This window comes from Pongo pygmaeus, chromosome 9, assembly GCF_028885625.2.
Source record: "Pongo pygmaeus isolate AG05252 chromosome 9, NHGRI_mPonPyg2-v2.0_pri, whole genome shotgun sequence".
NCBI lineage: Eukaryota > Metazoa > Chordata > Mammalia > Primates > Hominidae > Pongo > Pongo pygmaeus.
The window spans coordinates 63,639,800-63,665,614 of record NC_072382.2 but is presented as its reverse complement, the minus strand read 5'-3'; the positions used below and the strand labels follow the sequence as shown (position 1 = coordinate 63,665,614).

The following is a 25,815-nucleotide window of genomic DNA, read 5'->3' as shown; positions in this document are numbered from 1 at the left end:
CTTCCTTTCTTCTGTAAAAGTATTTTGCAAGGACGCTGGGTTCTGTGGTGTTTGTGGAACTTTGTGGAACTTTGGGCAGGAGGCTCGAGAAGGCAGGGCTCAGATGAGCCACCCATGTTCAGAGGCTCCTTCCTTCTTCACACTCATCTCAGCCTTGGGGAAGATGCATTTGCTTGGTCAATCACTTGCTATGTCACAGCATCCTCCAGGTGTCTGGTGCTGGTGGTGGAGGGACGTAGTAGAATGAATCTCCCTCCTCACACCCATCAGAAAGTCTTCCTGCACCCCAACATTACCTCCTTCGTCAGCTCCCATGCCCACACAGTGCTGTTTAAACCCTCCAAACTGGCACTCAGAGCTGCCCCCTGACTGATGGCAGATGCCTTCCCCTGGATGGCCTCTGGAACACATTTGTGCGTCCTGCCTCTGCCTCTTGGCTGGGGCCATTCCTCCCATTGAAATAACCCCTTCTCAGTGTCCAGCTCCAGGGCCCCCTCCCCTTGGAAGGTTTCTCTGACCATTCTAGCTAAAAGTGCTTGCTCCTGGCCTGTGTTCAACACTTTCTGCCAAGGGTGACCACGTAATCTATTATTCATGAAACTTTTGAGATGAAAGGGAATCTTACTAATATGCTGGGACATCAGGGATAAACCAGGACTGTTTTGGGGAAACCATTCTCAGGTGTCTGCTTCATCTATCCCGATTGACTTTAAGCTCCTCAAGGGCAGAAACTATATCATATACTCCATAGTATTTGTTCTAACTCCAGCACAGGGCCTTGTACATAGAAGGCACTGATTAATGAAATAAACAAGAAAGAGGATAAGTTGATGGGAGAAGGGTGGACAGATGGATGGATAGATGGACAGACGGACGGATGAGTTTCTAACATGCTTAACCTTTTCTCAGAGAATAAGCTAGTTACCTGAGTGAGGACTTACTACTTATTTAAAAGCTCCCATATTTATCAGTTGAAAAAAAAAAAAAAAAAAAACCCTCTGCCTCTTGTCTGAATTCCCTGAGTTGGCCTCAGTTCCTCCACCCAGTCCCCCAGTTAAATGTGTTTCTCAGCTTCCCTCTGTGGCCCCAGCTGGAGGGCAGACATGCCCCAGCTGGAGGGCAGACACACCCCGGCCTTCATTTCCATTTGGTTTATTGTGGATTACTCCAGGAGGCAAACAGTTTGCTTCCAGCAGAATGTCTTCCAATAAAGAAAGGAAAGATTCACCATCCAAGAAACAGCCTACTTGTTTGGACTAAACACTAATTGCACTTGCGTCCTAATGGTTCAGTCCAGTCCCAGAAAATCAGGACCTCCTTTCACTTCCAGCATTATCTTATCTCGGGTGCATTTCTTAAACACCAGTAACTTTCTCATTATCAGGAATGCTCATCAGTGTTTCTGTATTTTTCTAAAGCATAGTTTTCTCTTCTCCTCCCAACCCCTTTCCCCACCCCCATTTCAGAAACGAGAAGGAATCCTCCAGTCTCGGCAAATCCAAGAGGAAATAACTGGTAACACAGAGTATGTCAACACCATTGTTGCCAGCGATTCTGTAATGGAACACAGATGTTTCTCCGAAATTCATCCATTTGCTGATATTTAGTTTTCATTTATTGGGATTGCAGGAGGGATTAGACTTCAGCCAATGATTATAGTTTAGCCTTTTCCATGCATTCAAAACATGCCTCTCAATGCTTAAGGTACAAACTTGGGTGGGGAAGTAGGGAGAGGGAATTAGCAGTGATTGAAAAATTCTAATTTTGTGCCACTCCAGGAAAAAGTGTGCCCAAAAAAAGCCAACCCAGCATGAAATCGTCATGCCATAAACACTGGGTTGAATTTAAATTGTTAACCTTCAAAAGGACGTTTTTCTTCCTTTTCTGAATCTGATTTGGTCGTGTGCCGTGACCCAGAAAGCCTCTCTACCTTAGATTTGTCTTTTGGTTTGGGGTGGTTTTTTTTTTTTTTCATTTATTTTTAGAAATTGGGATATCAGAACCTATCAAAATTTTGCCATGGGGAACAGGAGTTTTCTCCTCAAGCAGAAAAAAAATTGATAGTGTAGGGTGAGTTTGTGATCATGAGAACTGAGCCCTGGCCCCACGCAAAGTCAGGCAGTTAGCTTTCAGCATCCCCTGCTCCCCAGGCTTTTCTCTGAGTCCCCCTTGAACAAGAGCAGCATAGTGCAAAGAGCAGAGGCTGCTAAGCCAACCCAACTTGAGTTTGAATCCAGGCTCTGCCACTTACTCGCCAGGTGAGTCCCTTAACCTCTCTGACCTCAGTTTCCCCACCCAGAGAGGTAGGAAGGATTTATTGTGGTCACAGCTGTGACTTCGTTCCCTTGCCCTCTGTAGCTGCTGTTCCAGCTTTTCTCCAGCACAGCTGACCCGTACCTGCCAAGCCCATCCAGTCTCTAGGAGGTTTCTGCCCTCTTCCCAGCCATGGCTGACAAGAGTCCGGGGCACTGCCTGTCTAGATCACATTGTGTACATGGCTTCACAAGGACTAAGGGGCGTGGGCATTCCAGGCTGAGACTAGGGGCCAGAGATGTAAAGTGGCCTTTCCCAAGATGCCCTGTTTATGGCCTATGGAGACCCCATCAAGCAGCCTCCGTATCACCTCAGAGGCCAGTCTTGGTAGCTGAAGGGTCAGCTGATCTATAGGGCACACCTTGGCCTTGGTTCTGTGAGGGATGGGAGGAGCCAGGCCTGTTGGGAAAGGAGAATTCCTCACTGTCCCACCGCCCACCACCCCTCCCCTATGCTGGGCTTGCCTGTGCCCACTATTTCACCTTTGAGAAAGAAGACGACAGAGCAGAGAGGAGCATGGCCTGGGAGAAACTCCCAAACCAGGGAGTGTGACGTTTCAGATTATTGAACAATCTCTCGGATGCATGTTATGCTTTCTATGGCCCCTCTCTCTGCCACAAAGACGTACACATGGATGCAATGTCCTAATAATGACAACACAGTACAATTTATGGGGCGCTTTCCTATCTATTGATGTTGATAGTAAACATATGAAGCCATGATTACACCCCCTAAAACCCCACAGCCCAAGGGTGAGGAAGGAGACTGTGCCCTTGGTTTATCCAGCACTTAACTCCAAGTTCATTATTCTTTCCAGTGCACTACTTGCAAGTGCTCACTTAGTGGGTGACAGGTGTGCTGATGGATAAACCAATACAATAATCATTATGAGAACCAAAAGTGTATTTGGAAAAAAGCGTTTTGAGCATTTACTACATACTAGGAATTATGCTAAAATATTTCTAGATATTAAATCATTTAATAATCACAACATCCAATTGAAGTATTTACTATAATTATCTTCATTTTAGAGATGAGAGACCTGGTGCCCAGAAAGGTTCATTAGCTTGCCCAAGGTCACTGTATGAGTTTTTTTTCACGCTTCTGATAAAGACATACCCGAAACTGGGAATGAAAAATGGTTTAATTGGACTTACAGTTCCACATGGCCAGGGAGGCCTCAGAATCATGGCAGGAGGCAAAAGGCTCTTCTTACATGCTGGTGGCAAGAGAAAATGAGGAAGAAGCAAAAGAGGAACCCCTGATAAACCCATCAGATCTCATGAGACTTATTCACTATCATGAGAATAGCATGGGAAAGACCAGCCCCATGATTCAGTTACCTCCCCCTGGGTCCCTCCCACAACACGTGGGAATTCTGGGAGATACAGTTCAAGTTGAGATTTGGGTAGGGACACAGCCAAACCATATCAGTCACACAGCAAAAAAATCACTCAGTGCAATTTAAACCTCAATGATCTGTCTTTAAAGCCTGTGCTCTTGATACTATGCTGCTTCTCTGCGATGAGTGTGGTTCCAGTTCCTGCACTCTTTGAGAAAATCTACCCTGGGTCAATGGCAGGTGCATCTTGGTGGGTACTACAGGGTGGACAGGAGAGAGACAAAGCTGACCTGCCCACAGCAACCTAGGCAGTAAAATTCTGCATTGAGGGGTTGCTTGAGCTCACTCGTAAGAATCCTAAGATTTTCTGGTTGGAAATCTTCAGCTCCTGAGTCCAGTATTCTTTAACTGCAAGCAATAATATGATTTTATTTAAGGCAAAAAGTGATCCTTTAGGCATCACTATGCCAGTCTTTGCATTACACCACTATATGGGTGTAACAGAGGGGGGAAAAATGGGTGGTAATGTGGTAAAGTCTCAATAATTGGAGGCCGTGCAGAATAAAATGCCAATGGAAGGAGGCTTTTTGAGCTCCTCAACCAAGGGCAGGTGGGTGGCAGACAGCATGGGGTGGGCTTCCAGCAGTGATGGAGTGTCCTTCCAGAGGATTGGCCTCTTGTAAGGGACAAGAGAAGAGTCACACTATTTTCTTTCTCTCTTTCCTCCAGGGCTCTTTCCGGGAGGCATGGTAAGTCACATAAGATTGTCCCCTGGCAGTGGTGGCTGCACTGGGGCTTTAGTTAATTCTGCACCAGCTGGGAAGAACAGGCTCTCAGCTTGTCACCTGGATGTATGTCTTCACCAGCCTGGGTGACATGGCCAATTGGGTTGGAAGGGACAGCTTACTGGCGGGAAGAAGACTACCTACACCTGCACAGTAATCCTGAAAGTTATCAGGACGTTGACCTTGCCATTTACGAAGCACTTTTGTAGCTATTGATGTCCACAGTAAACACGTGAAGCCACGATTACACCCCCTGGGACCCCACAGCCCAAGGGTGAAGGAGGAGATTATGATCTTGGTTTATCCAGCACTTAACTCCGAGTTTATTATTCTTTCCAGTGCACTACTTGCAAGTGCTTATTTAGTGGGTGATAGGTGTGCAGATGGATAAACCAATATAACAATCAAAAAGAACCAAAAGTGTCCTCAGAAAAAAGTGTTTTGAGCACTTACTATGTCCTAGGAAGTATGCTAAAATATTTCTAGATATTAAATCATCTAATGCTCATAACATCCCACTGAAATATTTACTGTAATTATCCTCATTTTAGAGATGAGAGACCTGTAGCCTAGAAAGATTCATTAGCTTACCTGAGGCTTCTGGATGGATCCTGGGCATTTTCAGGGCAGTTTTGCTCTAATTGTCTCGTGGAAATAAAGGAAGACATGCACGAACACAAGGACTGTCCCCTCTCCCCACTCTGTCCTTCTAGAGACTGTCTTCTCTTTCTTCCCTCATCGCAGCTCTTATCTCTTCCATTTATCACGACTGGGTTTGTTTGTTTATGAAGTCCATGAATGTTAGGGATCACCATCCCCTTCCTGGTAGTCTCAGACTTACCCACTGGTGCCAGAGTTGGAAAAGGCAGGCCTCAGGGCCTCGCACCCTCCCAGCCCCAGGTTCACCTTGGAGACCCTTCTCCTTTCCTGAGTCAGATCCCTTCCACTGTGTCACCTCTTGGTTCTGAGAACACGGAGGCTGCAGCAAGGAGAATCCCTGCAGGGAGCATGGCTTTGCTATTTTCTATGATCCTGATATTTACTGTGGGTAATATTTTGAAATATTTCAATCATGCTAAAAATTATTCACTTAGGAGAACATGTCAGAGTTTACAGAGCACGCACATGCTTGTTCTCACCCTTCATCCTCATGACAAACCTGAGGGAGGGTTATTTTTAAAATGACATTTTATAGAAGAGGAAACTAAGGCACAAAGAGTTGAAGTGGCCTAGATCACTTAAGAGGAAGAGCTCATATCCCATCCTGGAGCTCCCTGGCTCCCAGCCCTCTTCTCTGTGCCCTCTGCCAGCTTGTTTGTCATGGTTCTCCTGTTTTTGAAAATTGGAGGGGGTGAAATGATTTAATATTTGGATAACATTCTCCCTCTACAGAGGTTCAGAAACACCTGAACAATGGCTAAGTCAGGATATAATGGAATACAATGAAGGGAAATGACTAATCCCGGGTCACACTACCTAAGAGAGCCCTGAGCCTGCCCCAATCCAATAACGTACACATGCAGGACACAGACACAGGCTCCCAGGGTGAGAATCACCCCAAATCTTAGCCCCAAATCACATTCCAGAGTTCCCAGCACAGTCTATAACCCAGAGACTTCCCATCGGTAGTTGACCTTGTGACCTTGAGAGGCGCGTGGCTCTGGGACCCGAGGTGGGCTTCCCTGCCAGGGATCAGCTCTTGTGCTCCACATTGTGTTTCCCTCTTTTTCAGAACGTGATGCCTTTGACACCTTGTTTGACCATGCCCCAGACAAGCTGAACGTGGTGAAAAAGGTGGGAAAGGGGTGCCTGGGATGGAGAAAGGGAAGCGAGATGCAACAGAACATTGGGAAAACCCATCCCTGCAGCTCGCGAGCTTCCTGCCAGAACTGGTGGCATCACCTAACCTCTGCACACACAGGGCTTTCCCTTGCCATCCCTTGCCATCCATGTACCTGTCTGTTCCTCACTGGATGTTGCACCCGGGCCTTTTCTCCTCCATCAGCATGAGCAGCCTGTCTTCCCACCCAAGCTAACCCCAGCAATCTCAGCCTTCCCCGCTCCTCACAGAATTCCCTGTCTTCCTGGCCTAGGCACCTGTGCCGAAGAAGGGACAGGAAGGAGAGATCCAGTGGAATCATTTTATCTCAGTTCCCCCACCCAGACACTGGCTCAGACACTCCACCTATCATTCTGCCTCTTGGGACCTCCTTGTTCCTTACACACCCTGAGTTGTATGGGACTGCAAAGTCGAGCCTGTGGCCCTCCCTGTGCACTCAAGGGCCTTTGCAGAGAGAGCTCCTGGGCCCAGGGCTCTTGGCTGGGCCTGATACCCTGCTTTCACCCTCACCCTCGCCCTCACGGGAGTCACGGAGCAGCCGCAGGCTCCTGCATTACTGCGAGTCCCCAGCTCAGGGCCTGCTTTGCTTCTCTTTTAGACACTCATCACTTTCGTGAACAAGCACCTGAATAAACTGAACCTGGAGGTCACAGAACTGGAAACCCAGGTGGGTGACAGACCCCAGCACAGGTAGAGGCAGGGCCCTGCCCTACAGCCCCTGTTCCAAGTGGCCCACCACACTTGGCCAGGAAGGCTTTCCCAGCTAAGGGGGATGAGGGCATGGGAATCTGTCCTACTCTGAGGGGTAGACTGAGTCTCTGTGGATTTTTTCCAACTTTTTATTGTGAAAATTACAAGAATGAATACTCATATACCCTTCACTGGGATGCACCGATTGTTAATATTTGGCCACACCTCTCTCTCTTTCTCTGCACCCCTTTCTCTGCTCTCACTCTTGAGAGCATATATCTCTCAAGAACAAGCACATTCTCTTAGGTAACCACAACACAATTATCAAAGGCAGGCAGTTTTAACATAATACATTAATCTGTTTAGATTGAATTATATGAAATTGCTGACATTCGACTGTTTTTGTTTTTTGTTTTGTTTTGTTTTGTTTTTTGAGATAGAGTTTCACTCTTGTTGCCCAGGCTGGAGTGCAGTGGCAAGATCTCGGCTGACTGCAACCTCTGCCTCCCAGGTTCAAGCAATTCTCCTGCCTCAGCCTGCCAAGTAGCTGGGATTACAGGCATGCGCCACCACGCCTGGCTAATTTTTTGTATTTAGTAAAGACGGGGTTTCACCATGTTGGTCAGGCTGGTCTCAAACTCCTGACCTCAGGTGATCCACCCACCTTGGCTGCCCAAAGTGCTGGGATTATAGGCATAAGCCACCGTGCCTGGCCAACTGTTTTTAACCTACTAAAATGGCAACATCGTGTGGTTGGAAAAAACACTCTGTTCAGATTTTGCCAGGTGTCCAGTTTGCTCACATGCTGCATTTACTTGTCACGTCTCTTTAGTCTCTTTTTAACATAGAACAACTCCTCGGCCTTTCTTGTCGTGGCATTGACACTTCTTGAAGTGTTCAGGCCAGTTGGTTTATAGACTGTCTTTTCTGCGCATATTAGATTCAGGTCATGCATTTTCATTAACAGCACTCCCCAGGTAAAGCTGTGTTCTTCCCGGGGCATCCCAGGAGGAGGCACTGTGTCCATTAGTCCCACTGCTAGTGATAACTTGGATTATTTGGTTAGGGTGGTGTTCACCGGATTTCCCTATTATAAAGTTATTTTTCCTCTCTTTATACTTAACTAATCTTTATTGGGGAGATATTTTGAGCCTGATGAATCCTGTTTCCCCACCTCCTTTCATTCTTGGTGAGCTTCTGCCTTATACTTCCCTTTCAGTCATCTGGGTACCTCCTTTTATTTTAAAGGCAAATGCCAGCCTGTCACTGAGCTCCACCTGAGTGTGTCTAGACTGTGTGAAATGAGCTTCATGTACTCTTGTAGGAAATAAGGAACGTTCTGGAAAAGTGACGCTTCCTTGAGTGAGCTAGAACGGGCCCTGGAATGATCAGCTCCATTTTCAAGGGCAGGGAGTGCTATGACAGGGGTCACTACCAAGCACTCTGGGTCTCTACAGTTTTATCTACTATTCCTACCAAGTCAGTGGAACCAGCCATGGGAGGTGAGCAGCAGTCTAAGCCTGGCACTCAGAGCTGTGAATGACCCCAACCCTAACCCAAGGTCACCCCTGAGCTCACAGATCGGATTCTTTTACTCCTAACTCCTTCTCACCACAGCTTGAATGAAGCCCAGTTGCTCAGCTCCCACCAGAAGGGCCTTGATTTTGACAGACTCTGGGGTCTGCTCTCCCGTGTCCACCTAGGGTGAGTCATGCTCAGGCCGTTCCCACCTGAGTTGCAGGCCTGATGGATGGAAGCTGGGAGGAGCTACCCTTTTGTTTTTGAGACAGGATCTTACTCCTGTCATGCAGGCTAGAGTGCAGTGGCACGATCACGGCTTACTGCATCCTCAACTTCCCAGGCTCAGGTGATCCTCCCACCCCAGTCTCCTGAGCAGCTGGGACTACAGGCATGCACCACCATACCTGGTTAATTTTTTTGTATTTTTAGTACAGACAGGGTTTCACCATGTTGCCCAGGCCAGTCTTGAACTCCTGAGCTCAAGCGATCCGCCCGCCTCAGCCTCCCAAAGGGCTGCAATTACAGGCATGAGCCACCGCACTTGGCCAGGAGCTGCCTTTAAGGCAAGCCCAAGCTCAGGGTCTTATGCCCTTAATGACGGCTGAGCCACAGGCCGGCCAGCTGGCTACCTGGAAAGCTCTCTGAGCAGACTCTGGGCTCCTAAGGTGATTCCAAGAAGTGTGGCCTTCTGTAAACCCCAGCAGCTATATACACTTATAAACATTTGGTGGCCCAGCCTCCTTTGAAAGGGTTCTAGAATGTCGGATGTACATCTGACCTCTATGTCTTTGCTAGGCCATCCCCCCTACCTGGAACCCCTACTCCTCCCAAGGTCCATCATCCCCGGCCTCCACAGCCTCCACAAGCCTGTCCTGAGCGCTCAGTGTATGCTAACTTCACCCAGCCCTGAGCAGAAGACCAGCAGCCTCCGCACTTAGCCGAGGGACTCTCCTGTCCCTTGGGCCTGGTTTCCCAACCAATCTGGCCTCTTCTGCCTAGGAAGGGACCGGGCTGCAAGCCTCCTGCCAGGGCCCTCAGCACATAGTTCTGCTTTTGCCAGCAAGAGCAAGTAAGTCATGTCCTGATTGCTTTGTTGTTTTCCCAGACAGTAATAGCAATATTTAATATTTATTCAATGCTACATGCCTAGCAGTTTACAGGCCCTCTCTGCATATTTAACTGGCTTAGTCCTCATGATAACTCTGTGACGTAGATACTGTTCTATTACCATCCCTGTTTCACAGATAAGACATATGATACAGAGAAGTGACATAACTTGCCCAAGGCATATAGCTAGTAGGTGAGAGAGCTGGAATTTGCACCTGGGAGGCCTGGCCCCAGAGCCCACATTCATAACAGCTGCACTCTGCTGCTGTAATACTGAAGAGAGATGGGAGAAAGAATGCCCAGGCCTGTGTGACACTAGTCCTTTCTCTGTTCAGAAAGCACAGTTCACCCCAGGAGCCTCATGCCATTCACCTTGGACATCACCTCCCCCTCCTCCCTCTGCCCCACTCTAGCCAATCCTGCTTATCCTCAGCTCTCCACTCAGGCTCTGTCCCCTCCAGAAGACTCCTCTGATGCCTTCAGTGCTTGTGGGCGACCTTTCTCAACCTCACTCAGGCCAGCGAGCTTCCTTCCATCAGAGCAGCTGTGCCTTGCCCCCACACCAGTTTCCCTATTAGACTATGCATTCCTCCAGGGCAGGAGCCACACTGAGCCCCACCCCCCCGACATCTGGTCCCCATGCCTAGACCAGGAGTTGGTACACAGCCTCTGTTCAGTAAATGCTGGGTCAGCTGAGATCAGGGCCTGGGCTTATGGCTCCTGTGCCAGCCAGACGTGGGGCAGAGCAGACTCCTTGTCTCGAGCCACTGCCCCTACTCCCCAGCTAGCAGCCTGCCTGGGGTGGTAGGCTTCAGGTGGCATAGCACAGAAGTTGATGGGCCCCCTGGATGGGGATTGGCTGGGAGGCTCAGGGGCCAGTGCCATCACCTGGCTCTTCCTGCAGTTTGCAGATGGGGTGTACCTGGTGCTGCTCATGGGGCTCCTGGAGGGCTACTTTGTGCCCCTTCACAGCTTCTTCCTGACCCCGGACAGCTTTGAACAGAAGGTAAGGAGAAGGGACATCAAGGGAGGCCCCCTAGCCCACATCCCCTGACTCATGTGCCCACACCCATGCTGGGGCTATCCAGAAAAAAGACAGAAGCTTCCCCTCTGCTCAAGGTCTTCAGTGCCTGGAGGTGGGACCCATTATAAGAGCTGAGCTGGGAAGGAGCTACCTGCAGACCACTGGGCATCCCTGAATGCCTTTCCCTTCCCCTGAAGCCTGGCCCTGGTCCCCTGCCCTGTGTTCCTGTCAAGTGCCCCAGCCCAGCCTCCTCTCTCCCCAGAGGTGACAAGGAAAGTGACTGTGAAGCTGGTCAGACTTGAGGCGCATGCTTAGCCTGGTTCTGATGGCCTCTTGTAGGCTGCCACATCCTGCTCGCTACACAAAGGCATTTGGTCCACAGCAGAAAGCCTGCTCCGCCTGTTGAACATGTCCTGCCATCTGATTCTTCCAGATGTGTGCACTGACACCCCCAATTTGAAGTCCTGGCAGTTTACACAGGAACAGAGTAGGATATGAAGGGAGTTTTGTGCTTCTCCAGGAGTGCTTCTCCAACAGCAAGCTAGGATCAGCTAGCTCACGCTCCAAGTGGCCTGCCCATTTTGGTAGCCATATTTCTCCTTGAAATTAGTTCAGCCTCTGTCCCTCTGGCTACAGTGCTGGGCTCCTTCACTTCCCAGGGCCAGGTCCCGGGGCTCCTGGGTGTGCAATGGTACATGCTGTCTGCATCTCTCTTGCCAGGTCTTGAATGTCTCCTTTGCCTTTGAGCTCATGCAAGATGGAGGGTTGGAAAAGCCAAAACCGCGGCCAGAAGGTACTTTGCTCTTTCCTGGGTTTGTGACAACAGAGTGAGACCCTCTCCCTACACATGAGTACTCAGATTTTGTAGCAGAGGGATGCATTTTCTGAAGACTTCATTGCTGGGGAAGGTGGGACTCGGTGCAGCTGCTCAGTCCCAGAGACCCTTTGTGAGCTGCCAGCTGCACAGCCAGGGGAAGAAAAGAATCTGAAATCCCGCACATGCCATGCATGGGATCGCGGGGATCAGGGCCCGAGCAGAAGTGCTGCTGCAGGAACTGCCCTGTGCCCAATTTCCAGGTTTTCCTGTCCCTGCACAGGGTGCTAACCTGCCAAAGAGCTGTGTCCCTGCCAGTCAGAGTGAAGGTGCAGCACAGACAGTTCTGGGCTGAGCAAAACTGCTTCTCCTGACAGATGCGGAGTTCTGCCTGCTCAGACTCTGTCTGAGGACAGGCCATGATTTGTGGGGTTTGGGTTGTAAATATAAGTCTGAGGGGAAAGACAGAAGGAACAAGTGCTCCTGCAGCCCTTGCATACTCATGCTAGGAGTGCACACATGCATTCGTGAGCAGAGGAGGCACGCTTCTCTTAGTAGTCTTGGTACGGATGTTTGCTTTCTGCCCCTTACTGACTGAAGTATTCCATTTCACCAGAGCTGGCAAGTCACCACTGTGTTGCAGATCATCTTCTGCATATGTCCCCTGGGAACATTGAGAATGCCAGTTGTGGCCCTTTTGCTTGCACTTTTCTGGTAGTTTATAGGCAAGTGGATGAGAGTAGGAATGGTGGGCTTTCATGCCCCCTTCCTGCCTCTGCTCTGAGCTCCTCTATCCAAACCCCCGCCTAGTGGGGGCCATGCCCTGGTCTAGTGGGCTTGAGACCCTGTAGACCATGATATAACAAGAGGGGTAAGACCTTCCTGAACCTCAAGGTACGTGTAGCCAACTAGGGAAGAGAAAAGTTGCAGCCAGTTAGCAAAATGAAATGACAGTCATGGGAACTGTTATGAAACAGGTACAAGGAAGAGTCTGTGAGGACTGAGGAGGTGATACCACTTCTGTCTTGGGGGAGGAACAGTTTGATGGAGATGGTGACAGTGGGGCTCAACCATAAGGACCAGGTAGGGCTTCGGTGTGTGGAGACTGGGAGAGAAGTGTGTGCATGCCAGACAGAATGACAGCATGAGCAAAAGTCCCCCCTGGGGAAGAATGGGGACCCTGTCTCATGACTCCTTCCAGACTCGTTATCTATTGACTCTAGCCAACAAAGGTCAACTCCTGTTCTCATTTATTACCACCTTGTCCTAAGCCCCTGGTCAACTGAGACCTGGGGGGGTCCTCTAGCAAGGCTGGTGTCCCTCTGGGGCTCTCTCTTTGGCAAGGCCACTCCAGCCTTCCTAATGCCATTAGGAATGGACTCTTCTTGTTCTGTGGGCAGATGATGAGCACCCTGCTTCTCGGAGGACAGACACAGTGAGAAAGTTCTGACCATCATTTTGCTTCCATTTTCTTGAACCGCTTAATATGAAACTTCCTGGTTACAGATTGCAAGTACTTCTGATATTTTAGAATTGGGATATTTCTTTCCCTTGGGACAGATAATTTTCCCAATATAAATCAATCTATAGGAATATTTTGGAATATAGGTGATATTTTTATGCAATTATGAACTTGCTGAATATGAAACTAACTCACCGATGCGGATGGAAAAACACGTGTTTTATTTGTTATGACACAGGGCATTATGCCCATGCTGCAAATTTCCAGTACGTAAAGGGGAATGGAAATAGCATTTTATGAAACCGTACTTTGAAAGAAGTGAATCCCAGCATTCCGTCTGGTTTTTGTGCTTCTACCTGGAAAGCGAGATTCAGAAGTAAATGATGCAGACATTTCAAAGGGTGCCAATGTGGGTAATTGTTTGAGGGCATTTCAAAATCAAACTGGTTGTGGTGGAGGCATTTTTCATGGCAACATGTTTTTAAGGTCAGGAAAATGCATTCTCCGCTGTGCTGTTTAACACTCAAAGCTCATTTGTGCCTTGAAATCGCCTAGAAACTGGGTTTGTATCTGAGATGACTTGCTGCCCAGGTTTCATGACCGTTTAGTGCCTGAGTTAGTGTAAGCCAAGGGTTAGCATCAAGTTAATAACCAGTGGAACAGTTGAAATAATGGCCAGGCGTGGAAGCTCACACCTGTAATCCCAACACTTTGGGGGGCCAAGGTGGGCAGATGGCTTGAGCTCAGGAGTTTGAGACCAGCCTGGGCAACATAGTGAGACCCCATCTGTACAAAAAATACAAAAAAAATAGCCAGGTGTAGTGGTGCATGCCTGTGGTCCCAACTCCTCAGGAGGCTGAGGTGGAAGGGATCGCTTGAGCCTGAGAGGCGGAAGTTGCACCACTGCACTCCAGCCTGGGCAACGAAGTGAGACCCTGTCTCAAAGAAAAGAAAAAAGGAAAGAAAAAGAAATATTGTTGTGCAGCTGGCAGCTTTTTATTGAGGGCACTGTGCCACATGTCTTCAAATGCACATGTCCACCCTGTTATCACCCTTCAAGTAGACTCATCATCAATTATGGTTAAGACTCCAGAATAACAGGCAGGCAGGGACTCAGAAGACATCTAGTACCAGGCAGGATTGAAGTCCGTAGGACTAAATATCTAAAATTTAAGGAGTCTCATACCTGGGACCAGATGGCAAGCAATGCTGAAAAACCAAGCAGGTGATGGCAGCTTAGTTCCAGGTGATCACTTCATTTGGGGACGACTTGGTCAGTGGCTGATAACATGGAAAATGTTCAACTCCCCCATTCCCCTAGGAGATAGTGTACAGAAGCCAACAGTGACAAACATTTAAAACTCTAATCATACCAAGTGTTAGCAAGGATGTAGAGCAACAAAAACTGCTGGTGTTCTAAATTGCTAGAACCATTTTATTTTTATTCAGTCCTTATTTAGCTGAAAGTAGAAAACAGTTTGTTCTCATCTAACATAGTTGAAGATTTGTAATACGCTATAAAATAATGTGGTGGACACCCCCTGCCAAAATCATGTGGTCTCCACCCCTGGCCAAAAATGTCCAGGTCCTAATCCTCAGTACTTGTTCATGTGTTATCTTACGTGGCAAAAGGGACTTTGCAGATGTGATGAAATTTAGGGTCTTGAGATGATGACATTATCTAGGTGGTCCCAATGTCATCACAGGGTCCTTATTATAAGTCAAAGTGGGAGGCAGGAGTGTGAGGGTGATGTAGCATAAGAAAGGCTCGCCCAACCATTGCTGGCTTTGGGGATGGAAGAGGGCTATAAGCCAGAGAATGCAGGCAACCCCAGAGGGTTAGAACATGAGTAACTGCCTTATGGCCACCTAACTTATTCCATCCCCCACTTGGAAAGAACAAGTGTAAGGATCTCCATTAGAGCCTACAGAAAAAAATGCAGCTGTGCCGACACTGTGATTTTATCTCAGTGAGATGGATTTGGGGCTTTTGATTTCTAGAATTCAGAGATAATACATTTATGTTGTTATTAGGCCACCAAATGTGTGCTAATTTACTACAGCAGTAATAGGAAATTAGCACACTCCCTGACTTAGCAATTCCATTCATAGATACGTATGTCCATACACCAGGAGACAAGCCCACGAATACCCATGATAGCATAGGCTGGAGTGTACCTCCCAGTAGACTAACTACATAAATTGGAGCATATTCATATCATGGATTATAATACAACCATGACGATAAAAAAGACTGAACTGAGAAGTCAGGGGAAGAACTTCTAGTTACTGTAGCCTGAAGAGATCAGTGACTATTCTCTGCTAAAAAGCAAGTGTAAAACTGGACAAAAATGATCAAAACAATGATTTTGAAGCACTGAAAATCTACCAGAGGTAGACAACAAATCAAGAAGCTTTATTCTTTTTTTTTCTTTCTTTCTTAAGACGGAGTTTCACTCTCCAGGCTGGAGTGCAATGGCACGGTCTCGGCTCACTGGAACCTTCCCCTCCCAGGTTCAAGAGATTCTCCTGCCTCAGCCTCCCAAGTAGCTGGGATCACAGGCTGCCACCACCACACCCGGCTAATTTTTGTATTTTTAGTAGAGACGGGGTTTCACCATGTTGGCCAGGCTGGTCTTGAACTCCTGACCTCAGGTGATCCGCCTGCCTCGGCTTCCCAAAGTGCTGGGATTACAGGCGTGAGCCACCCTGCCCGGCCAAGAAGCTTTATTCTTGAACAATTATAGAATTATAGTTGGATAATTATAGCTATACCTCAGTAAAACTGTTAAAAAAACAGACAGCTCATGTAACAACATAGATGAATCCTGTGAAATACAAAAAGAGGCAACATTCGAATCTACTGTTCCAGGGCACGTATGTTGATGCTAGGACTAGTAAGAAAAGCAAGGAAGTAATCGTAAGTGTCAGCACAGTGGTTATATTTGGGGAATGAGAGAGAGAATGTAGAAGGGAAGGGGATGCTTCTAGGGTACTGACAATGTTCTATTTTTGACATGGGCAGGAGTTCATTTTCAAATATTTAAAACAGTACATATATGTTGCATGGTTTTTTTCCTGGATGTATGTCATATTAAAAAAAAAACTTTTTAATGACTTAAAAGTTTTTAAAAATAAATAAAGCAAATGGCAAACTCACCACCAGATAGGGCAGTAGGTCACCACGAAAAGGAGCATCTGTACAGCATGGATCCTGCCCCAGTGGGGAATAGAGAGCAGGTAGAGATGCAAGGCAGGATGAGATAGAGGCGCCGGGAGGTGGGCTGGGGGCTAGAGCATAAGTAACCACCTAGTGGCCACCTAACTGATTCCAGCCCCCACCAGCTGCCAGCCCTGAGCCAGCAGGGGCCTCCCACCTTGGTCAAGAGGTTCAGAGACCGCGGGGGAAGGCTTCGGAGCAGGGCCTTCAGCAGTGCCTTGGGATGAAGGAAACTGTGGTGTCACAAATGGCCACAGAGGGCTTTGTCTCTTTGTGCAAAGACAGTTTCTGCTGGGAAGAGAGTTCCTCTCTTTCCTTTGGCCTCTGCATCATTTAGAGATTCATGAACTCATTTTGGATGGTCCTCTCCTGATGGAAAGAGTCACTAATACCTCTGGGTGGGAGGAGCAAACAATGAGCTCCTTTCCCCTTGGCCAGAAGCTGTTTTATCTCTAGAGCCGCCTCTTCCTTGGCCCCAGGCTGTCAGACAGCCTCTGTTCTGGTGTATCTGACCAGGAGCCCCATAGTCCTGGCCGTCTGCCTCCAGAGAGGGGCCCTGGGCCAGCACACAGAGGCTGTCAGAACTGAACTGAGTTGCTAATCATACAATTTATGAGATCAGGGCTTTGAAGTGGCTCTGTTTATACGGCATGAAGTTACAATATATTCCCAGGAATCCACAGCCCTTCTCCTGGCTGAGATAGTCCAGTCTCCTGCTGGCCTGCTAGTCTACCTGGGACTACCTGGGGGCCCAGGTCTTAGCTTTCTTGATAAGAACAGGTATCACTGCCTAAGATAAGTGATAGGCAGTGTCTCTGACTGCTGTCTCCCCTATTCACCCGGCCCATCTGTTGGCGTTAGTGGTGAAGGTGGTGAAGAAGCAACTCAGTTTTCCAAGGAGCAGGGCTTAGTCCATGTGAATGGTGCAGGCATTGTGCAGTGCACAGACTGCACGGCTATACATAGCAGCTCTGCTAATGGGCAAAGATGGGAAAACAGAAAGAAAACTACCATTTAGGGGACCCTTAATATATTCTGGGTGTTTTTCATAAAGGTATTGCCCAATTTTACCAGTGAGAAAACTGATCCAGAGAATTTAAGTGACTGCCAGGGCCACACAGCTGTAGTGGGGATGGACTTCAAACTTCTGTGAACATAAAAATGTCACTTAGTAACCATTAAAATGGCCAGTTTAAAACATTCTCCCATATTGGACATTTTCTTTTTCTAGAAACCTCAGAACTCACCCACCTTTCAAAAGGGAAAACAAATCCCCCTGCCTCCATCAGTATCTGTCCTTCACCAGGCCCCCAAGTTCCTCGTTTGTGACCCGTGCTCATGCCTCCACTTCTGATCTGCCCATATGCTGTTGTTAACATTTTAGCTCCACCTGCTCTTGGCCTTGCTCTCTCCCAAGTCACCTGCTGGACCTATGTTCCCTGGGAACTCTTTTCAGTCCTTAACCTCCTCACCCTCTTGGGAGCACGTGGCCCTCTTGTCCGCCCTCTCTGGAATTTTTTTCCTTGGCTTCCAAGACACTGGGCAACCATTCATTCATGGATTTGTTAATATCCTTGGAGGGTCCGTGCTCTCTGTGTTCAAGGAACCTAGAGTCCAGGGCAGAGGCAGATGTTAATCAATAAGCATACAAGTCACTGATTTAACACATGGAGTGAGTACTATGAAGGAAGCATGTGGGAGCTTTGAGAACATAAAACAGGACCCCTGCGCCCAGGCCGGGGTCAGGAAGGCCTCCCTCCAGGAGCCTGTGCTTTGAGCTGAGGTCTGCAGGAGGACCTAGAGCCAGCTATTTGGGAAGAGTGATCTAGATGTTGTAACAGCATGGGCAGAGGCCAAGCATGGCCCATGGGGAGGGTAGTGAAAGGAAGCCACACTGACTGTGACACATAGTGAGGGAGGCGGTGTGGCACCAAATGAGAGTGGGAAGGTAGGCAGGTCGGGTCAGGTTATGCCTTACAAAGCCATGATTTAGGATTTTGGACCTTCTAAGTGAAATAGTTGTAGGGCCATACAAGCTGTGAGCTACACAGCTCCAAGGGGCTCTGTTTACCTTGCAGTTCATGACAGTGGTGCCCTGGAAGTGTGAATGATGTGCCTTGGAGTTGTGCAGTGCACATCCTGCACAGCCATACCTGGAGGCCTATCATAGTCAGGCTCCAGTAGGTAGAATGGTTTGGAGAGGGTAAGGGGAGCTCATTAGGAGCCTGTTGCAGTGGCTCCAGGCCCACTTTACCTTCCCCTTTACACCCACTCCCTTGGCAAGCTCACCTTTGCCCCTCTCTGCCTTTCTAGCAGTTCCTCCCTGGAGTAACTTCCTAGTATTTGACTTGAGTGGAATTTAAGAAACACTCAACACCAAGCAGTCAGGGGAGGACAGGAATCGGCCTAGAGGGCACGGGATTCCATCTGACAGAAGGTGATTCAGGGTGGGACTCCTGGCTCAGCATTAGCAAGGCAAGGTAGCAGGGCTCAGCCTCAGGCCAGGGTCCCAGGTAGAGGCTCAGATATGTGATGAAGCACCATGGGAGCAGAAACGGAAGCTGTGAGCTCCAGGCCACTCCAGGCCTCTCCACGGGTCTCTGGAAGCCCCTGGTCTATCAGTAGGAGACCTTGGGCCCAGCTAGGTGGAGCAGGGTTGGTCTATAACCAGGATAAGGCCTGGAAGGAGCAGGCAGGAAGGGCCCTGGGGTGGGGGGAACCTAAGGAGGTTCCCCCCAGCCCTGGGCCCTAGGCCTGGAGCTTGGGGCCTGAGCATGCCAGGCTGTGGCAGTCCCAGTTGCAAGAATCCCAAGGCTAAATACAGAGTGATATAATGGACTTTAGAGACTGAGAATGGCACAGGCAGGAGCGGGCACAGGGATAAAGGAACTAATACATGTTAGGTACAATGTGCAGTACTTGGGTGATGGGCACACTAAAATCTCAGAATTCACTGCTATATAATTCATTCATGTAACAGAAAACCACTGTACCCCAAAAGCTACTGAAATAAAAAATAAGATCTTTTTTTTAAAAGTCCCAAGGCTAAGACCTGGGAGCCCCTGGCTCCCCACTCTGCCTACTCTTGAAGGATCCCTGTGGGTATTGACCAGAGCATTGCTAGAATCCTGACACCTTCCCCTACCCCTTCTTTCCCAATGGCTTGGTGTAATTTCTCCCATCTTTGAATCCCAGGGCATTTATTACCTTCTCTTAATCACCTACTTCATCTGACCTCCCATACAATTGTTTTTTAATCATTTTTATTGTGAAAAATATCACATATACAGAAAGGTGCATGAAACATAAATGTACAGGTTAGTGAACTTTTACCAAGCGAGCCACCACGCAGCCACCACCCAGGACAAAGAAAAAAGTAATGCCGGCTCCCAAGGGCTCCCTCCAACTTGCCCTGCATCCTTTTTGAACATAACCTCTCCCTTCTCCCTAAAGGTAACCACTATTCTGAGTCCAATCATCAAGGTTTTGCTTTGTTTTTGCTTTTCTTTGTAATTTTATTACCTAAGTATGCATTCCTCAATAGTAGACAGAGTTCCATTTTTTTGTTTGTTTTCTCTTCTCCCACTCTTCAAAGGTTGGCTCTCTAGGAGAGTGACAGCAGAGGGACAAGAGCAGATAGGGGGTCTTGTTGGTAGAAGGAAGAAGGTAGAGGAGCCAGCAGAGGGTTAGAGGAACAGCCAGAGAAAGTGGTGACCAGTAAATAGATGGATGAAGGGAGGAAGGGCTAAGCACAGTGTGTCAGTGAGTCATAGCTAGCCTGCCAGTTTCCAGCCTCTAGCCTACAAAATCATGCAAGCTCTGTAACTTGGAATTCAAGGCCTTTTGGGATCCAGCCCCGTACACCCCAACCTCTCTAGCCATGCTAGCCTATTGGGAGTTCTCCAACATAGCTGGGTTTAGTAAGATACACTAAACTTTCCACATGGAATTCTTTGCCCACTTCTGTACCTGGAAAGCTCCTATTGCAAAGGAAGGAAGGCAAAGAGGGAGGATGGGAAGATCTGGGGGGACGGAAGAAGGGAGGAATAGAGGGAGGGAAGGAGGATGGGAGGATCAGAGGAAAGGAGGGAGGATGGGAGGATTAGAGGGAGGGAGGGAGGGAGGGAGGGAGGAAGTGAGCGAGAGAGGGAATGGTGGCATAGAAGCTGAGGAACCTTCAGCTGAAGTTTTAGCACCTCAAACCCTTCTGCCATGCTGTATTCTTAGTCGGAACCTGTCTGTCCCCCATGACACCTATTTCCTGAGTACTCCTTGCAAGTCCCCCTTCCCTGCTAGGCACGCTTCTGTGAGGCAGCTTGAGTCCTAACTCACCCCCTGGTCTTCCACTGTAGCCCCAGGCCTTCCCCTCCTTTCCACCACACATGGTTGGTGCTATGATGGAGGTTGGAGGCAGTGGGCAAAGAGCCCCTGGGACAGGTGGGGATTGTGGGGAGGGTCAGGCCTTCTTATCTGGAGATGCTGTGCCCCAGCACCTCTACCCTCACTGCCCCCTGCTCTGAAATCTCGCTGCCCACTCTACCCATCCGCCCCGAACATGCTGGGTACACAGGATTGGGTGGTGGGTGGAAGGGAGGGGCAGTGTATGCCAGTTTTGGAACACGTGGCCCCACGGAAACAATTGGTGTTTTTTGTTTTCTACGCAGACATAGTCAACTGTGACCTGAAATCTACACTACGAGTGTTGTACAACCTCTTCACCAAGTACCGCAACGTAGAGTGAGGGGCTGCCCTGGGCCCCCCACTGCCCAGGAGTTCTTGCTGTTGGCGTACTGGACCATCCTCCGAACTGCCTTACCCTGCTTATTCCTGTCTCTTGCACTGTGCTCTCCCACAAGTCCGCTGCAACCCAGAGATAGTGGAAACCGAAATTAGGAAGGAAATCATTAATAACTCAGTGGGCTGACCCATCCCTCCCAGGCCCTGGGGACCAACCTAGCAATGAAGGTTGGGAAGGTTGTTCCCATCCCGGTGCCAGGTCCAGATTTCCCTCCATGATTTGGGAACCAGCTTAGGCAAAAGAGTCCCCACAAGATGAAAATAAAGATCCTAGTTACCATTCAAAGGGTGCTAACTGTGTGTCAGGCCCCACACTAAGTGCTCTGCTCTGATATACTCAAGGCCATTAATCTTCAGGACTCCCATTGAAGTAGGTGTTTCATTCCCCTTTTACAGATGAGGAAACTAAGGCTTGGAGGTTAAATGACTTGCCAGAAGTTGGCATTTTTTCCCTCTTTGAACATAACCTCTCCCTTCTCCCTAAAGGTAACTACTATTCTGAGTCCAATCGTCAAGGTTTTGCTTTTCTTTATACCTAAGTATGCATTCCTCAATAGTAGACAGTACAACATGTTTATAACAACCCAATTACATTATGTTCTTTGCATGTTCTAAAGTTGTATATATGTGTGCACATCTGAGCACGTGCACATGTACACCTGAGCCAAAAAGACGAGAACCCACTGATCTCACCACTGGGGCAAGCTAGGTCAGAGCTTAGTGATTCACACTGAAATTGGCAAATTGCATTTAACCCAATTAATAGTGTGTGTGTGGCAGGAGTCATGTCCCTCACATCCTTTGTACAAATGAAAATTACTCTTAATTCCTTCAGATTTATAATAACTCTGTACTTTGGTTTCAGGGTGACATTTGGGAAGGATTCTGTTTAGAATTAATGGAGTGGCACATTTTGCAGCCTTTTTGCTTGATTGCATGTAATGGAAATGCCCTATATTTTCCCGCAAAATAAGTACTAAATTCATTATCGTTAAGCAAATGTACAATATGCTCAGGCACCGCAGAGAGCTGGGCACGGGCCCATGTGAGCATCGCTTTGGAAGTGGGGCTCTTCAACAGGGACCCTTGAACTTTAAAGAAAGGAACTTCTTTTTGCCTTCTAATTGATCATTTAGACTATTCTGGCTAAGTCTGCCCACATGTAATTACCGGCTAATTCAGGCGAGGAAAAATGTAAGTCATTTAGACCAAAGCCAAGCAGTTTCTTTGCATGGGTTACTCAAGGGCTTGTGGTTACTTGTATCTCCTCTATGTGAACTTGACTTTGAAAGACACAGCTCTAGTGTGCCAGCCTGCTAGGTCCTGCAAGAATAGGGAAGGGGTGGAGGGGGGTGGGCAGTGACTAGGGGACGAGAAGCATGGGGAAAATATTTGCACTCTAAACATATAGAGATAGAGGTGGGGCTTGTGGTACTTAACACTTGTAGCCATCAACTGACTGAGACCTTGGGCTAAATAATCAATTGTGCTGATATTACATCTCCTTATGGAATGTTCCTAAATATGCCAGGTAGACACCAGCCCAAGTACCCTCCTCCAGAAGTCTGTGACTACCTTGTCACTACTTTAGGCCCATTCCACAAAGCCCATCTCTGGTTTGAGAAACTCATTTTGATCTGTATCTACACCACCCAAAGTTAGGCCTCCTATAGTGTCCAAAACATTCCTTTCAGCCTTTTTATTTCTTACTGTACTGTCTCTTACTGTACTGTCTATCTGCAGTAATTCAGGACCCATAAAATTTAGATAACTACATGTTTTTGCTCTTAGAATTGTCACTCAGCATAATGAGCATTTAACATACAAAGGCAATGTACTGTTTTGTGTTGATCTATGTAAAAGAATACAATTTTTTACATAATTAGTGAAATTTTATTTTTTATTAGGAAACACTAAATAGTGTAATATTTCTTTTGCTTTTTAAAAAATTCCTGGTAGCAAATCAAGATAAATAATTGCTTCATTTTCTTGAGCAATACTGAAGCAGGATGAAGTAAGAGGAATACATTCATTTAAACATGCTTTGCTTTATAAATTTTGTCTCTTTTTTGGTCTTTTTTTCTTATATTCAAGTTACAAATGTACAAGTGTCCTTACTAAGAGTGCTCCTTTTGTATTTTACATATACACAGTATGATAATACATTGGAACACTAGGAAAGTTTTTAAATAACAGTTCTAATTTATCAGAAAATTGTGTTTTGGGATTGAGTTCTTTGTCTCAGCCCAGAATCCCAGGTCCTGGGCCTGGTTTTCTAATGCTGTTATCTCATTTCGATATTTTACTTTGGACTCTGGAATCTCCTACTTAATATATGACCATGACTTTGAAAGGCAAAAGAGGAATCAACAATAAATAAAACAAACTTAATCTTCATCTTTAAAAAAAAGAAAAAAAGAAACCAAAATGAGAATCAACACTTTATAGGCTCACTGGGTTTTGTTTTCTTTTCTGTTAATTTAAACTCAGTTATTTTTAATGGTTAATACATACATGGTGCAAAATTTAAAAAGCACAAATAGGTATCTAGTGGAAAACCTAAGCCTCCCTCTCTCCTCCGGCACCCATTACCTCTCCCTGGAGGCAACTGTTTTGATCCATTTCTTAAACACACTGCCAGAGATACTCTAGGCATGTAAAGCACAAACATACATATAAAATCTGCGGGCTTTAAAAAATATAAGTAGGATGTCATATATACTGTCATACACATTGTTTTTTATCACTTAATGTTATATCTTGGATATTGTATTACCCTGGGTATTAAAAAGAACTCCTTTCACATTTTAAAATAACAATCTGAGCATTTCATAAATTCAAATGCGTATCTCCAGTCTGCTTGAGCTAGGAAAGGAAAAAAGCCCTAGCCGAAGGAGGAAAGGCTGCCTAGACAATGATTTCAAAAGTAGAGTCTAATACCTGTGGGGTGCAGGACCAGAGGCTGGGGTGCATTATCAGAGGCATCCTCATGTGCCTTGAACCGAACGTTTTTAAGTCCTCTTTTGGAACATTATGGTGAATTGTACGCAGATTGATGAAGGTTTCATTTTTATATATTACCAGGACTACGAATTTGTAATCCAGTAAGCATCACAAAGGTTACTACATACGCTATAATACTGTGCTATGAAGTCTAGCTGCCAGCAATGCAGTGCTCACCGGCTATATTAGAAGGCTCCAGTTTCACATGTGCAGGCACAGAGACGACATTTCCCGATCTGGGAGAAGGTTTCTTTATCAGCACATCATCAGTGTTGCCTCGAGTTGGTTGCAATTTTCAATTGCTGCTATTGGTACTTTTTAATTATGAATTACTGTTAGCTTGCATTATCATCAGTTTATTTTGTTGTGGGTTGCTTGGTTAACCCTACAGAGTATACTTGAAGCTTATTTGCATCAACAGTATTCTGGAGCTGTAATTTTTCAATAACTAGATTCTGAGACATGTATACATTGTGGTTCAAATAGGAATCATCCATAGTCTAGTGCTAGAACAAATGTATACATAATCCTCTCCCCACAAATTATCACTCATTTATTTTTCCACTGGAAAATAAGACTAAATGGAGTCAGTAGGTGAAACAGTTTTGCCGTGCCTAAGTGGAGGCTGATCAAAACTAATTTGAGGTCCACTGCCTTTAATACAGCTCCACCTCAGGAATCTTACCTTTATAATACATCCTAGATATGCAAGAGGGATATGTCCTGAAATCTTCACTAATTCCAAGATAGCGTGTCATTTCCCCCGAAAATTTGCTTAACTCTATTGGAAAATCCAAGAGAATTGCTGCAGCTGCTGAAAACAAGAGAGCTGCATTGAGCTGCAAGGCCGGGTAGGGTAGGTAAACTGACTCACCACCTATGGGACCTGCCTCCACACATCAGCTTCCCAGCTACTTGCAGATTTGGGTCTTACCAAAAGACAAGTCAGTATGAGTTACTCACAATCATAACTACAAAGGCTACATTTACAAATACCAGAGTTTCTGTTGTTTTTTTACTCTCTGCTCCCTGAAAACTATAACCCCAGGCTAGCTCCAAACTCTGCTTATAGCCCATGCTTTACTACAGTGGTGGTTGCATATGTGAATATGTGCATGTGTGTTCACGTGTTCATGACAACAGCAATGCAGCCATGAGGGTGCTGCCCACAAACCAAGCCTGATGACCTTGAGAACCTCAGGCTTCCCAGTAGGATCCTGCAAGAAAGCATCTCTTAAAAATAAATTCTACAGGATATTAGTAAATGTTAGATGAAAAAGAAAAAGTCACGTTTAAATATGTTTAGGAAACATGAGGTGAAGAAAGTTAGCTTACTGAGGCTTTTTGTTTTCTAGTTGGAGCCCACCTCAGAGTCCCCTACATAATGCATATTAGGACTTTCTAAGGGAAGACGGGGTACGATGGGTCCCAATCTTGTTTGATCACAGGACGTATCTGTCCCCTGAGAAATTTCTAGGATGAGTACTCTGAACTCAGGCCTTCATTTAGTCATGTATTCGGCAAGTACGTGTTGAGTGCAGCATGTCCAAGGGTGAGTGAGAGCTTATAGCTAGCAGGGGAGACAGATGAAAAATAACTATGAATCGACATTAGTTACAAATTGTGACTATCGCGATGGAGAAGTACTAAAATCTATGAAAGAGGTCCAATGTAGATTTGAGGTCATGAGAAGTCTCTGGCAAAACGGCATTTTAAAGTAATCCCTCAGTCGTGGAGCTACTCCAGTGAGGAGCCTGCCACTCCAGGGCGCACCACGGAGGAGGATCCCCAGACAAGAAGACCTGGCTCCCCAGAGGAGTGCGGAAAGCCAGCATGGCTAGAGGACACAGAGTGAGGGAGAAGACAGATCCGATCGCAGGCATCGGGAGTGCTGATT

General features: G+C 47.0%; 1 protein-coding gene across 1 annotated transcript in view; it reads left to right on the top strand.

Moving 5' to 3' along the window:
- The window catches only part of PARVA (parvin alpha), a 154,541-nt gene extending 131,412 nt beyond the window's left edge, over positions 1-23,129 (top strand). The window contains exons 7-13 of the mRNA XM_054439175.2: positions 1,467-1,525; positions 4,385-4,404; positions 6,173-6,234; positions 6,879-6,947; positions 10,503-10,604; positions 11,343-11,415; positions 20,783-23,129. Coding sequence (XP_054295150.1) covers positions 1,467-1,525; positions 4,385-4,404; positions 6,173-6,234; positions 6,879-6,947; positions 10,503-10,604; positions 11,343-11,415; positions 20,783-20,859 — 462 coding nt within the window. The 3' untranslated portion in view covers positions 20,860-23,129. The remainder of the gene's footprint in view (positions 1-1,466; positions 1,526-4,384; positions 4,405-6,172; positions 6,235-6,878; positions 6,948-10,502; positions 10,605-11,342; positions 11,416-20,782) is intronic.
- Positions 23,130-25,815: the final 2,686 nt, after the last annotated feature.